Source organism: Vicia villosa, linkage group LG2 (genome assembly GCF_029867415.1).
Source record: "Vicia villosa cultivar HV-30 ecotype Madison, WI linkage group LG2, Vvil1.0, whole genome shotgun sequence".
NCBI classification, from domain to species: Eukaryota; Viridiplantae; Streptophyta; class Magnoliopsida; order Fabales; family Fabaceae; genus Vicia; species Vicia villosa.
This window is the reverse complement of record NC_081181.1, coordinates 77,990,085-78,003,771: the sequence shown is the minus strand read 5'-3', so window position 1 is coordinate 78,003,771 and position 13,687 is coordinate 77,990,085. Positions and strand designations below refer to the sequence as shown.

The window sequence follows — 13,687 nt, the reverse complement described above, 5'->3', positions numbered from 1 at the left end:
AGTTGGATTTGTTCAATAAGCTGATTCTTGATCTTGAAAATATTGATGTAAAGATCGATGATGAAGATCAAGCGCTGTTACTATTGTGCGCTTTGCCTCGATCACATGCTCACTTCAAAGAAACTCTCTTGTATGGAAGGGAGTCCCTGACGTTTGAAGAAGTTCAATCAGCCCTGTATTCTAAGGACTTGAATGAACGAAAGGAGCATAAACCTTCGACTGTTGGTGAAGGTTTGGCCGTTAAAGGAAAATTCTTGCGAAAGAATGGTAGGTTCGACAAGAAGGGCAAAAGTCAGTCGAAGTCTTACAGTGGCGAAGCATCTGGCATTCGATGCTATCATTGTAAGAAGGAGGGTCACACAAGAAAGGTGTGCCCTGAACGTCTGAAAGATCATGGAGGTAAGGATAATGGCAATGCAGCCATTGTTCAAGATGATTTCGAATCATCTGATGTTCTTGTGGTTTCAAGCAGTGACTCGAGAAGAGAGTGGATTATGGATTCAGGTTGCACTTGGCACATGACTCCAAACAAAGACTTGTTCGAGGAATTATGTGATCAAGATGGTGGATCAGTATTGCTAGGAAACAACAAGGCTTGCAAGATTGCAGGTATTGGATCTATTAGATTCAAGCTCCATGATGAGTCAATAAGGTTGTTGACTGAAGTCAGGTATGTTCCTGATTTGAAGAGAAATCTGCTTTCTCTTGGTGAATTCGACAAGAAAGGATATGTTTTCCAAGGAGAGAAAAGTATCCTAAGAGTCATGAAGGGTGCGAAGGAAGTCTTGAGAGGCGTGAAGAAACAAGGCTTGTATACCCTTGAGGCTGAAGTTGTAAGTGGTTAGACAAATGTTGCATCCACGAAACCATTGTCGAAGACAGAAATCTGGCACATGAGATTGGGCCATGTCAGTGAAAGGGGTCTGGTCGAATTAGGGAAACAAAATCTGCTTGGTAGAGATAAAGTCGAAAAGCTGAAGTTTTGTGAACCCTGTGTATTTGGAAAATCTTGCAGAGTGAAGTTCAACAAAGGCAAACAAAGAACACATGGATCCCTTGACTACATCCATGCTGATCTTTGGGGGCCTGCAAGGTGTGCATCACATTCTGGGGCAAGGTATTTCCTATCCATAGTAGATGATTATTCCAGAAAATTATGGGTATTCATCCAGAAGACTAAGGATGAAACTTTTGAGAATTTCAAAAGCTGGAAGACTCTGGTTGAAAATCAGACTGGCAGAAAGGTCAAGAGGTTGAGAACCGACAATGGCCTTGAATTTTGCAATGAGGCATTCGACAACTTTTGTGTTGCCTCCGGTATTGCAAGGCATAGAACTACTGCAGGTACTCCACAACAAAATGGTTTGGCTGAAAGGTTTAATCGAACTATTTTGGAAAGAGTCAGATGCATGTTGACTAGTGCCGGTTTAAAGAAGGTGTTCTGGGCTGAGGCTGTTTCGACAGCAACATATCTGATAAACAGATGTCCTTCGACAGTGTTAGATATGAAGACACTTGAAGAAGTTTGGTCGGGACATCCACCAGATCTCGACAAACTGAGAGTATTTGGCTGCATAGCCTATGCTCACATTAGGCAAGACAAGGTCGAACCTAGAGCTCTGAAATGCATGTTCATGGGATACCCTGAAGGAGTCAAAGCTTATAGGCTATGGTGCCTAGAGCCAGGTCACAGGAGGTGTATCACCAGTCGAGATGTAGTTTTCAATGAAGCTGAAATGGCTTTTAAGAAAGCTGATGATGTTGGTCAAAGTATAGAAACATATGACGAAGAGCTGGAACAGGTAGAGATTCCTGTTGAGGTGGAGAATGTTGATGCTGAATTGCATATCCCAGATGAAGTCGAAGAAGAATTAGAAGATGCTGAAGTTGAGGAAACTGACGATGACTACCTATTGTCGAGAGATAGGTCGAGAAGAGTCATTAAGGCACCTCAGAGACCTGGGTATGCAGATCTTATAGCTTATGCCTAAATCTCTGCAAGTGAGGTTCTAGACGAAGAACCTAGAGACTACAAGGAAGTTATGAGGAGTCGAAATAAGACTGAATGGTTGAAGGCCATGAATGATGAGATGAAATCTCTTCATGATAATCACACTTGGGAACTGATCAAGAAACCTGCTGGGGCAAGGTTAGTCAGCTGTAAATGGATTTTCAAAGTTAAAGAAGGAATTGAAGGAGTGACGTCGAAAAGATACAAGGCAAGGTTAGTTGCAAGGGGTTTCACTCAGAAAGAAGGTGTCGACTTCAATGATGTGTTCTCTCTTGTTGTGAAGCATAGGTCCATTCGAATGTTACTTGCCATGGTGGCACAGTTCGACCTTGAACTGGAACAGATGGATGTGAAGACTGCGTTCTTGTATGGTGATCTAGATGAAACAATCCTGATGAGGCAACCTGAAGGGTATGTCGAAAAGGGGAAGGAAGATTATGTGTGCAAGCTAAAGAGATCTTTATATGGGCTGAAACAATCTCCTCGACAGTGGAATAGGAGATTCGACAAGTTCATGGCACGCATAAGTTTCATTAGAAGTCATTTCGACCACTGTGTTTACTTCAGATTTCGACCTGGTAATTCATTTGTTATTTTGTTGCTTTATGTGGATGATATTCTCATGGCAAGCAACAATGTTAAAGATGTGACGAGGGTAAAGGCTGAACTCAATAAGGAGTTTGATATGAAGGATCTGGGAGTAGCTTCCAGGATTCTTGGAATTGACATTCGAAGAGATAGAAAGAAGTCGAAGTTATGCCTATCTCAAGAGGCATATCTACGGAAGATTCTTGAAAAGTTTGGTATGTCGAATTCGAAGCCAGTTGTGACTCCAACAAACCCTTAATTCAAGTTGAGTATTGATCAGTGTCCCAATACTGATATCGAAAGATCCTATATGAATAGCATCCTATATTCTAATATAGTCGGTTCTTTGATGTATGCTATGGTCTGTACTAGACCCGACATAGCATACGCAGTAAGTCTTGTAAGCAGGTACATGGAGAATCCTGGAAAGGCTCACTGGCAAGCATTGAAGTGGATTTTAAGGTACATAAATGGGTCTCTGAATAGAATCCTAATTTATGGTGGAGCCTTAGGTGAAGATAGTAAAGCAGTAATCGAAGGATATGTCGACTCTGATTATGTAGGTTGTATGGATTCCAGAAAATCTATTTCTGGATATGTTTTCACTATGTTTGGCACATCAATTAGTTGGAAAGCAACACTTCAGAAGGTTGTTGCTCTATCAACCACTGAAGCGGAGTATATTGCCTTAACTGAAGCGGTGAAAGAAGCATTGTGGCTTGAAGGTTTTGCAAAGGAGCTGAAACTTCAAGGTCGAAGTATCACTGTTAAATGTGATAGTCAGAGTGCAATACACCTGTCGAAGAATTCAGCCTATCATGAGCGAACTAAGCACATTGATGTGAGGCTGCATTTCGTCAGAGGAGTAATCGAGCGTGGAGAAGTCCAAGTGCTGAAGGTTTCGACTGAAGATAATGCTGCTGATATGATCACCAAGACATTGCCGAGTTGCAAGTTTTTCCACTGTATGCAGTTGATAAAGCTGCATGAAGAAAGCTAGTTTGTTCCCTTGAGGTTGTAGAGTTAGATCCAAGGTGGAGATTTGTGAGATATTGGATCGAACTCTAGTATGGTCGAAGGGTAGCTTCTTGGTTCGACAGGATTAAGCATGAAGTCGAAGGTTGTTCACATGCTTGTGTCGAAGATGCTAGGGTTGTTAGCATGTTAAATTAGGTTTATTGTTTAAACCCTAATTTGTTAAGTTAGCTTGTGTATTAAGTTGGCTTGTGTAATGGGCCTTGCTGAAAAAGCCCATTAGTTAGTATGTTAGGTTTTATTATAAATAGCATACTAGTCTCTCATCATTGCTAAGCTGCAAATCCTAATTTAGGGTGCGAGAGGTTATTTGTTATTCTTGTAAACTTGTAATCTTGTTTTTAAGAGAAAGTGAAAGAATAGCAGTTATAACCAATTCCTGTGTTCCTCTTCTTCCTTGTCCTTTATTCTTCTCTTGCATTATACTTAGTTCTTGGTATTGAATTCACAACACTTATAATACTATTATTATTTCCATTAACCTTATTGGACCTAAGTGATACACCCCTCTATTACTTCCTAACACCATAATTTGAGTCCAACACTATTCCTAGACTTATTTCTAACATACATCCTCCAACTTATTTTAACCAAATTAATTGATTTCTTGACATGTCAACTTAATAAATAATTCCAACTTTGCTATTTCTCACACACAACTTAACCCGACTAAATATTCCGATACAATTTCTCATTTAATTCAATGTTATTTTCTACAGCTTCATCAATCCACCAATTGAATAATACTTCATAGTAATAAACCAATCAATTCTCTTAGGATAATACCGATAATTCCCAACTTCAACAATTTCCAATAATTAATTCCTTAAATAATTTAATTAAATAATTAATTAAATTCAGGGTGTTACACCGAGGGGCCTCAAAAAGTAAAGTTACTAGAAGCTACTAATTTTTCCTCGCTCTACCATCTCTTGACAACCTTTGAGCGTGGATTTCGATCCTTCCTCGCCCTAGCATCGCCCGACGAATTTGCCAAGACAAAAGCTCATTTCCTTGTTGCCTCTTTATTCCAAAACATGCACAAATGAAGCCATGTTTTTGCATTTGATTCCAATGATTCAACCATGCATGAATACCTATAGAAATGAGATGACAACGATTAATCTGTACAATATTAACACATAAATGAGACTATACATAAAATGTATATATTTACATACAAGTTGAGGTTTTTTTTACTATATTCCAACAAAATAAGTCTATATGTACCAGAAAACTATACACACATTTAACTAAAATTTAACACTTATCAAACTCTCTCCAAGTAAAACTTTGTTTATCCTCAAACAAGAATTTCACCAACTAATAGAAACAAAAGCAACAACCCTTATACTAAAACTACACCATGTCAAATATTCTAAAACAACACATGATCAATCTGGAATCACATCTAGCACAACATTTTATAAATGGATGAAAGAAAAACATGAGGGACTTCAACTCACACCCAACAATCTTGTTAACAACAGATTGAATTAAGCACTCAGCTAATAAAACTTATATTGAAAGCATGAAAGAAAAAATCACAAAGGACTTTCAAGGGTTGCAATGTGGCTTGGATTACCAATAAGGGCCATATCTCAAGATAGGGGAAACAAGATTTCCTAATCCTATAAGATAATTCACTTCCAACATTTTCAAGCTTGCACAACTTTAGTTTACCCTTTTCAAATATTACAACCTTTAACTCAAAGGTTGGCATACAATGTTTGCCAATTTTATTCTTTCAAAGCATTTTTTCTTTTCTTTTGATTTCTTTTTTTCAACCACTTTCTTTTTCAAAACTTATCAACAAATCTTTTTCTCCCCAACTTGACTACAACCAAACATTATAACAAGAATGCTCCAAAACTTTCTAAGGCAATGGAAATAATTCTAACCACAATTTATGGTTGATGGTTCAAAAAAAAAATTCAAAATCCTTAAAAAAAATAAATGAACTAATTACTCGTGCATAAGTACCATAAATCAACTACAACATGGATTTTAACAAAAAGGCTCAAAGGGGTTAACGAAATCTCGCTCACTCACAAGGAAGGTTTATTTATTTGGTCAAGTGGTTGTGCTCAATTTAAACAAATGCCATGATCATTTTCATGCTTTCAAACTATTCAACATGAATGCAAGATTAAACATAATAAAACCTAGCTAAAACAAAAATTGCTTGTCTCCCATGTATATAGTGAACAATGAAAAGCTTCCTCCAAATTTGGATATGACCTAAACTGATTCAATCATGAAACATGTAGTGCGAATGAATGAATGACATGATACTTGTACAAATTCTAAGTTTCACGTTCATGCTATGGTTTAGAAAGAAATAAACATGTACCTTGACAATGTAATCTCCATTAAAACCATTATCATTATCATAACATTTTCTTGTAGACGCACTCAAATTTGAACAATCACACCATGTCACGTAAAGCCAATAAAAACCAAGTTTTTGGACAAACATAAAACAAATTTCTAACAACCTATTAAAATTTAAATTAATCTAAAATACTAAACACAAAGCTATAAAAACTTAAAAACCATCGGGTTGCCTCCCTAAAAGCACATGTTTAACGTTGTTAGCTTGACGCCTTTATTTATTAACACCCCTCCATATGTCCCTATTAACATGGCTAGTTGTTCACCAACAACTACTCCTAACCAACACTTTGGAAAACGTGAAGGAAAATAAAATATATACAATATAGACAAGTATGGAAAACATGTATAAATATAAAAGTATGGAAAATATAGACAAGTAAATATACAAGTATAACTATACAAGTGTAAATACAATATAGACATTACGTAAAAAAGCTCAAAAACATAGAAACTATTGCAATCTTTTTAATATCTAAACACCAATCCCCCGAAATGGCGCCATTTTGTTGTTACAGTAAAGCAGCAAAAAAAGTAAGTATTTTTGTTTTATTGTCTCCATATGGATTAGAGCAAGGGTTCTAATGCCTATAAATAGTTTTTATGTTTTTAGATTGGTTTGATTGGTTTAAAGGCATAAAGTGCGGAGTGTAAAACATATGAAAAAGAAAATAATGCATTATCTACAGAGGAGAGAACTCTTCGGGATTGGATTTCATCTACCCATGAAATAGTTTAACCTAATGACGAGTTGTACGCAACCAAAGACACTCGTCAATATCATCAAGCATCACCCACAGCAGAGGTTATCCAGTGATTTCTCACGCAACTAAACAATACATAAGCATTAAAAATTAATACCTAGTGTGAATATTAGCTCAAAATATGTTTCTAGAGTTTAGAACCTAATACGTGTTCATTCTAATTCTAGATTTGAAGCTCAAAATATGTTTCTAGAGTTTAAAACCTAATATATGTTCATCCTAGTTCCATATTTAAAGCGTATATGTCTATAGCAACTCAATCCAAACATAAATCAAGAAAACAAGGATGACATCAATATTTATATGTAAGACAAATATTATACAACGCCATGATAAAAAAATAAGCATAAACTAAGAGTAAACGTACAAACAAAACCCCAACAGTAGAGAATACAGAGAGAAGAAAAAAGATGAACCGTCATCTCTGACAGTGTCAAGACGATTGATGCAAATCCAACTCTAGGTCATCAATATGCAACCTCTAATGTTATTTTCCTAGCCTCTCTACTACAAAAAATGGTTCTAATGTAGTTGGGGTAAAAATCCCCAAAGCCATACCCTAAAATTTTTTTCTTAGACTATATATATATATATATATATATATATTTATATATATATATATATATATATATATATATATATATATATATATATATATATATATATATATATATATATATATATTAGTTTTTGTACATACTAATTTACTCGGGGCCAAATTATTCTCCTGGTGAAAAGTTACTTTCCTCAACAAAATATCTATGTTCTCCCGGTGAACAGAAGTTTCGTCCGACAATCTTGCTTTCGCCTCCTTATTCATCTGGTGACCTCAGCACGAATAGTTACTGGAAGCTATTGACTTTGCCTCGCTCTACCTTCGCCCAAAAACCTCAGAGCGATGATTTCAATCCTTGCTCACCCATACTCACCCGACGAATATTCCAAGAAACAAGCACAATTGTTCAAAACTTGCATAATTGAAGCCATGGTTGTTTTTTATTCCAATGCTTCAACCATGCGAGAATACCTAAAAAAAGAGATAAAAAAATCAATCGATACAATATTTACACAGAACTGCGAATATAGACAATATGTACATATTTACATACAAGTTGAGGTTTATTTACTATATTCCAATAAAATAAGTTTATATGTTCCACAAAACTATACATAAATTTTACTACAATTTGACACTTATCACTTTCTTCGATCCGTATATTGAAGGGACTAGTAGCGAGATGGTGGATTAGTGTCGAAAGCTACTTAAGAACTCGCAACATTAAGGAAGACTTAGAGCATCTCCAATGATGCAACCTATTATTTGGTTCTTTGTGGGACCCATTAGTCCATATCATCTTGAAGTAACTCACTCCAATTTTCACTCCAATGATGTAATTTTAAAAAACTCATATTGGGTCCCACAATTTTACTTTGTTGACCAATAACTACATTTTTTATAATATTTTAATGCATAGGACCGTTGCATTGCACACTACCAACTGCTTGTGTGGCGGACTGCTTGCTTGGAAATTTTTTTACAGCTGGCGTACGGAACTGCAAAATCCATGCGTTGGAGATGGTCTTATAACACTTCAAGGAAATATTTTGGGATAAGTAATTCTAGATACATTAATTGTGGGGCCATGAAGAGTATAGTTCGAAAAACTCAGGAAATGAAATATTTATCAAGGTACCAAACCAAGTCAACCACCATAAAGCAACGCTTGTAACAGACCTCACTTTGGATAATGAAAGGCAAAATTAGTGAGACGTTTTAATTTGCAGGATCAGGGACTCATAGTGAGTGTTTATCATTAGCAGAGAACCCAAAATGCCACCGTGAGAGGACCCAGTGAGTGGCCTGTTAGATGATGGCAAGCCAAAATCACCAAATAAAATTTGATTTTGAAAGTTAATTGAAAATAGTGCTAGCTGAAAGTATTCCTATATTTCATGTTATTATTATTATAAAAATTAATTATAAAAGTGTTGGAATTCCAATTATGACACCTTTCCTTTGTCATCTCAACAATTTAGTCATCACATAAAAAACAACACTCAAATGACGTGAGACTAAAATCTGTAAAAAAAAATTAAAATATAAAAACTAATAAATTGTATTTTAAAATGGAGGGACTAAATCTTTAATAAAATAAAAACTACGGGGACTAAAGTTTCAATTAATTTAATTGTTAAAAGAAAAAAAAGAAAGAAAGTAGATAATGAATTAAAAATATTATGTCAACATTTTTTTATTAATGTTTTTTTTGTTTTTAAATATAAAACTTTCTAATATAAACTAGAAAGAATGAATTATAAATAAAGTGGAATTTCAATTATTTCTCCTAACCTCTGTAAACTCATAATACTACGTCCATAGATAATAACCATCAAAATCCCTTTTAAAATGGAGAGACTAAAATAAAAAAAAAAACAAAAAAAACTAGAAGAACTAAAGATTCAATTAATTGAATTGTAAAAAGAGAAAACCATTAAAACTAGACAGCCAATTAGACATATTTTTATCATTTCGTTATATTTAAAATATTCAAATTTTATAACTTTTCCTAAATTGAGGTCTATTTTTTTAAAAGTAAAATTGTTATTTAGTTGATTTATATACTACTAAAGAAAAAAATTGAAATAAAAAGTTGATTTTGTGAATGAAAATACAAATTTTAGAAGTCAAATATGTTATACGTTTAATCTCCTTTTTTATTATAGAAAAATAATGAATAAAAAAGGAAACACACATTTTATCTATTTTAACCAAATTTTTGGTCGAATAGTTAAAATTTCTTATAACTGCAAAAAAATAATTATTGAATGGATTGTGAATATATCATCAAAATGTTTTAGATTAATAAAATATTTTTTTGGTAATCCTTAAATATAAAAATATTTTTTCTTTATTTATATAATTTTTTCCTTAAAAGTATTTCTTTTAAAATATTTCTTTCTAAAAAAGGAAAAATAATTAAATCTTTTATCAGCGCTATCGCGAAATATGTCATACCTAAATATCAAGACGCGTTTTCTTATAACAATTATTATTATTATTATAATTATTATTATTATTATTATTATTATTATTATTATTATTATTATTATTATTATTATTATTATTATTATTATTATTATTATTACTATTATATATATATATATATATATATATATATATATATATATATATATATATATATATATATATATATATATATATATATATATATATATATATATATATATATATATATATATATATATATATATATATATATATATATATATATATATATATATATATATATATATATATATATATGAGGAGGGTTATATTTACTTCAAGAGTAAATTATTATAACTTACTCCACATCTTAACCATTTGTTATTTTCAATCTAATGGTTAAAAATATTAAGTAATTAAATATGGAGAGAGAAAAATATTCCTTATTATTTTTAACTATTAGATTGAAAAGAATTAATGGTCAAAATGTGGGGTAAGTTTCAATAACTTACTCTTGGACTAAATATAATCTTCCTCTATATTTCTTATTATTTTTAACCATTAGATTGAAAAGAATAAATGGTCGAGATGTGGAGTAAGTTATAATAACTTACTCTTGAAGTAAATATAATCTTTCTCTCTCTATATATATATATATATATATATATATATATATATATATATATATATATATATATATATATATATATATATATATATATATATCCCAATGTAAGTTATCCAATACATAATTTCTTCCATTTTTTTATTTCAGTATTTTGTTGATTCTCTTCGTAAATTCTTTAGAATGCTAAAGGTACTTATATCAAATTGATTAAATATTTGCGGGAAGATTTTTTTTTCATTGGTTTGTTTGGTTTTTCATTAGTTTGTTTGGATTTGGCAGCTTTAATATATGTATCACTGTCTTAATTTTATTTTTCTTTGTTTAAATTCATTGTTAGGTTGATTTTCATTGAATGTGATCTTTTACCCAAGATTCTTCATTTTTTCATGATTTTTAGTTCCTTCTATGCGATCTCTTTTCAGATTCATTCAAACATTAGCAACTTAAAATATGTTTTAAAGTTTTTTTTTTGTTTTTTTTATTGTTGCCACAAAATTGAGTTTTTTAGTATTTTTTTAAAGTACTTCAAATTTAAAAATAATAATTTCGTGAATATTTGGGAGACGAGATCAGATGATACATATCAACATTTTATGAGTGAATTTTTTAATTTTATTATTTATTGAATTAAAATTAGTTGAATAGTATGAATCGTTCTAGTGGTGAATATCTTATGTTTTTTTTTTCTTAGAGTGTGAGGGAATCAGGTACAAAGAAACCTATAACAAGCGATGATGCACACATGTATCTAGAAGAAGTAAAGGATGCGTTTAAAGATGAGAAGTACAAGTACAGTGAATTTCTAAGGACCATGAAAGATTTCAATCTCAAAAGGTTTGATTTATTAGTATCAAGATAAAATGTTTTTAATTGGTTTATTGTAATTTATTTGATTCTTTTTCTTTAATGTAATTTCAGAATCGATGTTACGGATGTGGTGGCAAGAGTGGAGATATTGTTTAAGGGGCATGAAGAATTATTATTGAAATTTAATGACTTCTTGCCAGATGCATTTGAAATCAAATCTTCACCAAAGAAGCCAAGTATATCGGTAGTGAATAAAGAAGATGCTAACAAATATTTGGAAAAAGTGAAGGTATAAGGATTCTTGAGTTATAGGATATATTATTTTCATACACATTTTTTTAGTGTTTAGAGAAAAATATTAATATAATTTTCTTGTTTATTTTGTTAATATAATGGGTCCTTTCTATGCAGAATCGCTTTCAACATCAACTTGATGTATACGATTCATTTCTAGACATCATGATTATGTACAAAAACAAAGATAAAAGCCTTGAAGAGATATATGACATGGTATGTGGTGTGTTTTCTAGACATTTCATTTTTATTTTCTTTTGTAGTTCTCATTTGAATTATAATTAGATCATATTTTGCAGGTCATTTCACTTTTTGAAGACCATCATGATCTCGTTGATGGATTTACTATTTTTCTTCCATAAAATAACATGTGGTGTATACAAATTTTCTCTCATAAACTCGCATGTCATGAGTTAATAAGTACCAATGGTTTTGTCAAGGAGAGAGTTTATTTTAAAGATTTAATTTTAATGTTTGTACTTTAAGGAACTGCTTCAATAAGATTTTATCAATTTAGTTTAATATTTTTTGGACAATGATGAAGATTTTTATATGAGAATAAAACAAAGATAAATTGATCGACGAAATTAATTACAACAGAAACAATTAAGTAATAATCTAGTTAAAAATTATTTTGGAAAATTTAATTTGTGCATGTTTGTTCTATGGTAGGATTGTCGTCTTTGTTAAGGGGAGTCCGGCACAAGAGATTAATATTAAGAAACCTTTTTCCTTTGGTGATATTTGATTGAGATATTCAAACATATGTATGGTAATACTAAATATTTATTAATGGCTTAAAGAGGATGATTCTAAATATGTTAGAATCTTGCCATGAATCTCAAGTATTTTGTGTATATCTTATTTAGCCTTAGAGGCAATTTTTTACGGGTTATGCTCTTATGTGTTAATATATAAAATTATATGATTGGCATGGCGGAAGACTTCTTCATTATAGATATGTGCAACTAATTCTACAAAATTATCATGAGATCGATGGCATGAGGTGTTTAAACCTAAAAATGTATGAGGTCTTGGGGTAAGGTGTTAAAAAAGCTATTTTTTGGCCATTTTAGTTGGTGTATCAAATTATTCTATATGTCGTAATCGGTTACAATAGTTAACACATAAACAATAGTGAAATTGTTAGGGCTGTGACTCTGTACGTAAGCGGTTACAGCTGTTACTTCTGATTTTTCTGTTTTAGTTTTAAATGTGTTTTTAGCTTCCCACTCATTTTATAACTTGATGTATATAAGGGATCCAGTGCTCCCTAGTTTGGTTAAAGCCAATTTCACTACTCACCCTTAATTACTCTCTATCTCTCTTAACTTTTCTCAATTCTCTAAACTTCATCTTCTCCAATTGAACCTAATTTTCCATTGATACACCTTAATATATGTTGTATGTTCTAATATTTGGCATCAAGAGACCTGGTTCTGATCCAATTCCGTTGCAACAATGAGTATTGTTTCCAACGATTGAATCCCTACTAAGCTACCGATTCTTGATTCTTGATTTGGAGAATTATGAATCCCTACTAAGTGGTTGAAATAAATGAAGGTTTTCTTTGGGTATCAAGAAGTTCTCGATATCGTTAACAATGGTGTTACACCACTTGGGGATGAATCCACTACCTCGATTTCATTTTGGAAGCATTGTGATGATGAGGGTATAATGCGTGAGATTGTTTTGCCCTATACGTCCCACCAATTGGTATTGCCGAGAGGAAAAATCATTTGATTATGAATATGATATGAAGCATGTTAAGAAGTAAAAGCCTCTGAAGGAACTATGGGGAGAAGTTCTTTCTACAGCCACCTATTTGTTGAATAGATGCCCTACTAAGAAGCTTGAGAAACATACATTGGAAGAGGTATGGTCTGAACTCAAACTAAATATAAGCCATTTGAGAGTTTTCGGTTCGGTAGCGTATCGACATGTGTCAGGTCAACTTAGAAAGAAGTTGGACAACAAGGGAGAGGAAATTATTTTTGTTGGATATCAATCCACGGGTGGTTACAAACTGTTTGATTTGAGAAATCAGAAGATTACGATTAGTCGAGATGTAATTTTAGATGAAAATGGAAGCAGCAGTCCCACTGTAACCGGTTACATCCACCTAGTGCAATTTGGTGTAACCAGTTACCAACAGCAAA

The 13,687-nt window shown here is 32.4% G+C and overlaps 1 protein-coding gene across 1 annotated transcript; it reads left to right on the top strand.

Moving 5' to 3' along the window:
• The first annotated feature begins 1,736 nt into the window (after positions 1-1,736).
• On the top strand, positions 1,737-11,890 carry LOC131649412 (paired amphipathic helix protein Sin3-like 4). Its single transcript, XM_058919171.1, has 5 exons — positions 1,737-1,802; positions 11,119-11,261; positions 11,346-11,523; positions 11,646-11,744; positions 11,828-11,890. The coding sequence occupies exons 1-5, from the start codon at positions 1,737-1,739 to the stop codon at positions 11,888-11,890; spliced, it is 549 nt and encodes a 182-aa protein (XP_058775154.1).
• The last annotated feature ends 1,797 nt before the right edge of the window (positions 11,891-13,687 follow it).

Excerpts from the sequence above, each read along its gene's own strand:
- LOC131649412 (XM_058919171.1), top strand. The coding sequence starts at position 1,737 with ATGGCTTTTAAGAAAGCTGATGATGTTGGTCAAAGTATAGAAACATAT. Across the intron at positions 1,803-11,118 it reads ATGACGAAGAGCTGGAACAG|AGTGTGAGGGAATCAGGTAC; the intron begins GTAGAGATTCCT and ends TTTTTTTCTTAG. Across the intron at positions 11,524-11,645 it reads AATATTTGGAAAAAGTGAAG|AATCGCTTTCAACATCAACT; the intron begins GTATAAGGATTC and ends CTTTCTATGCAG.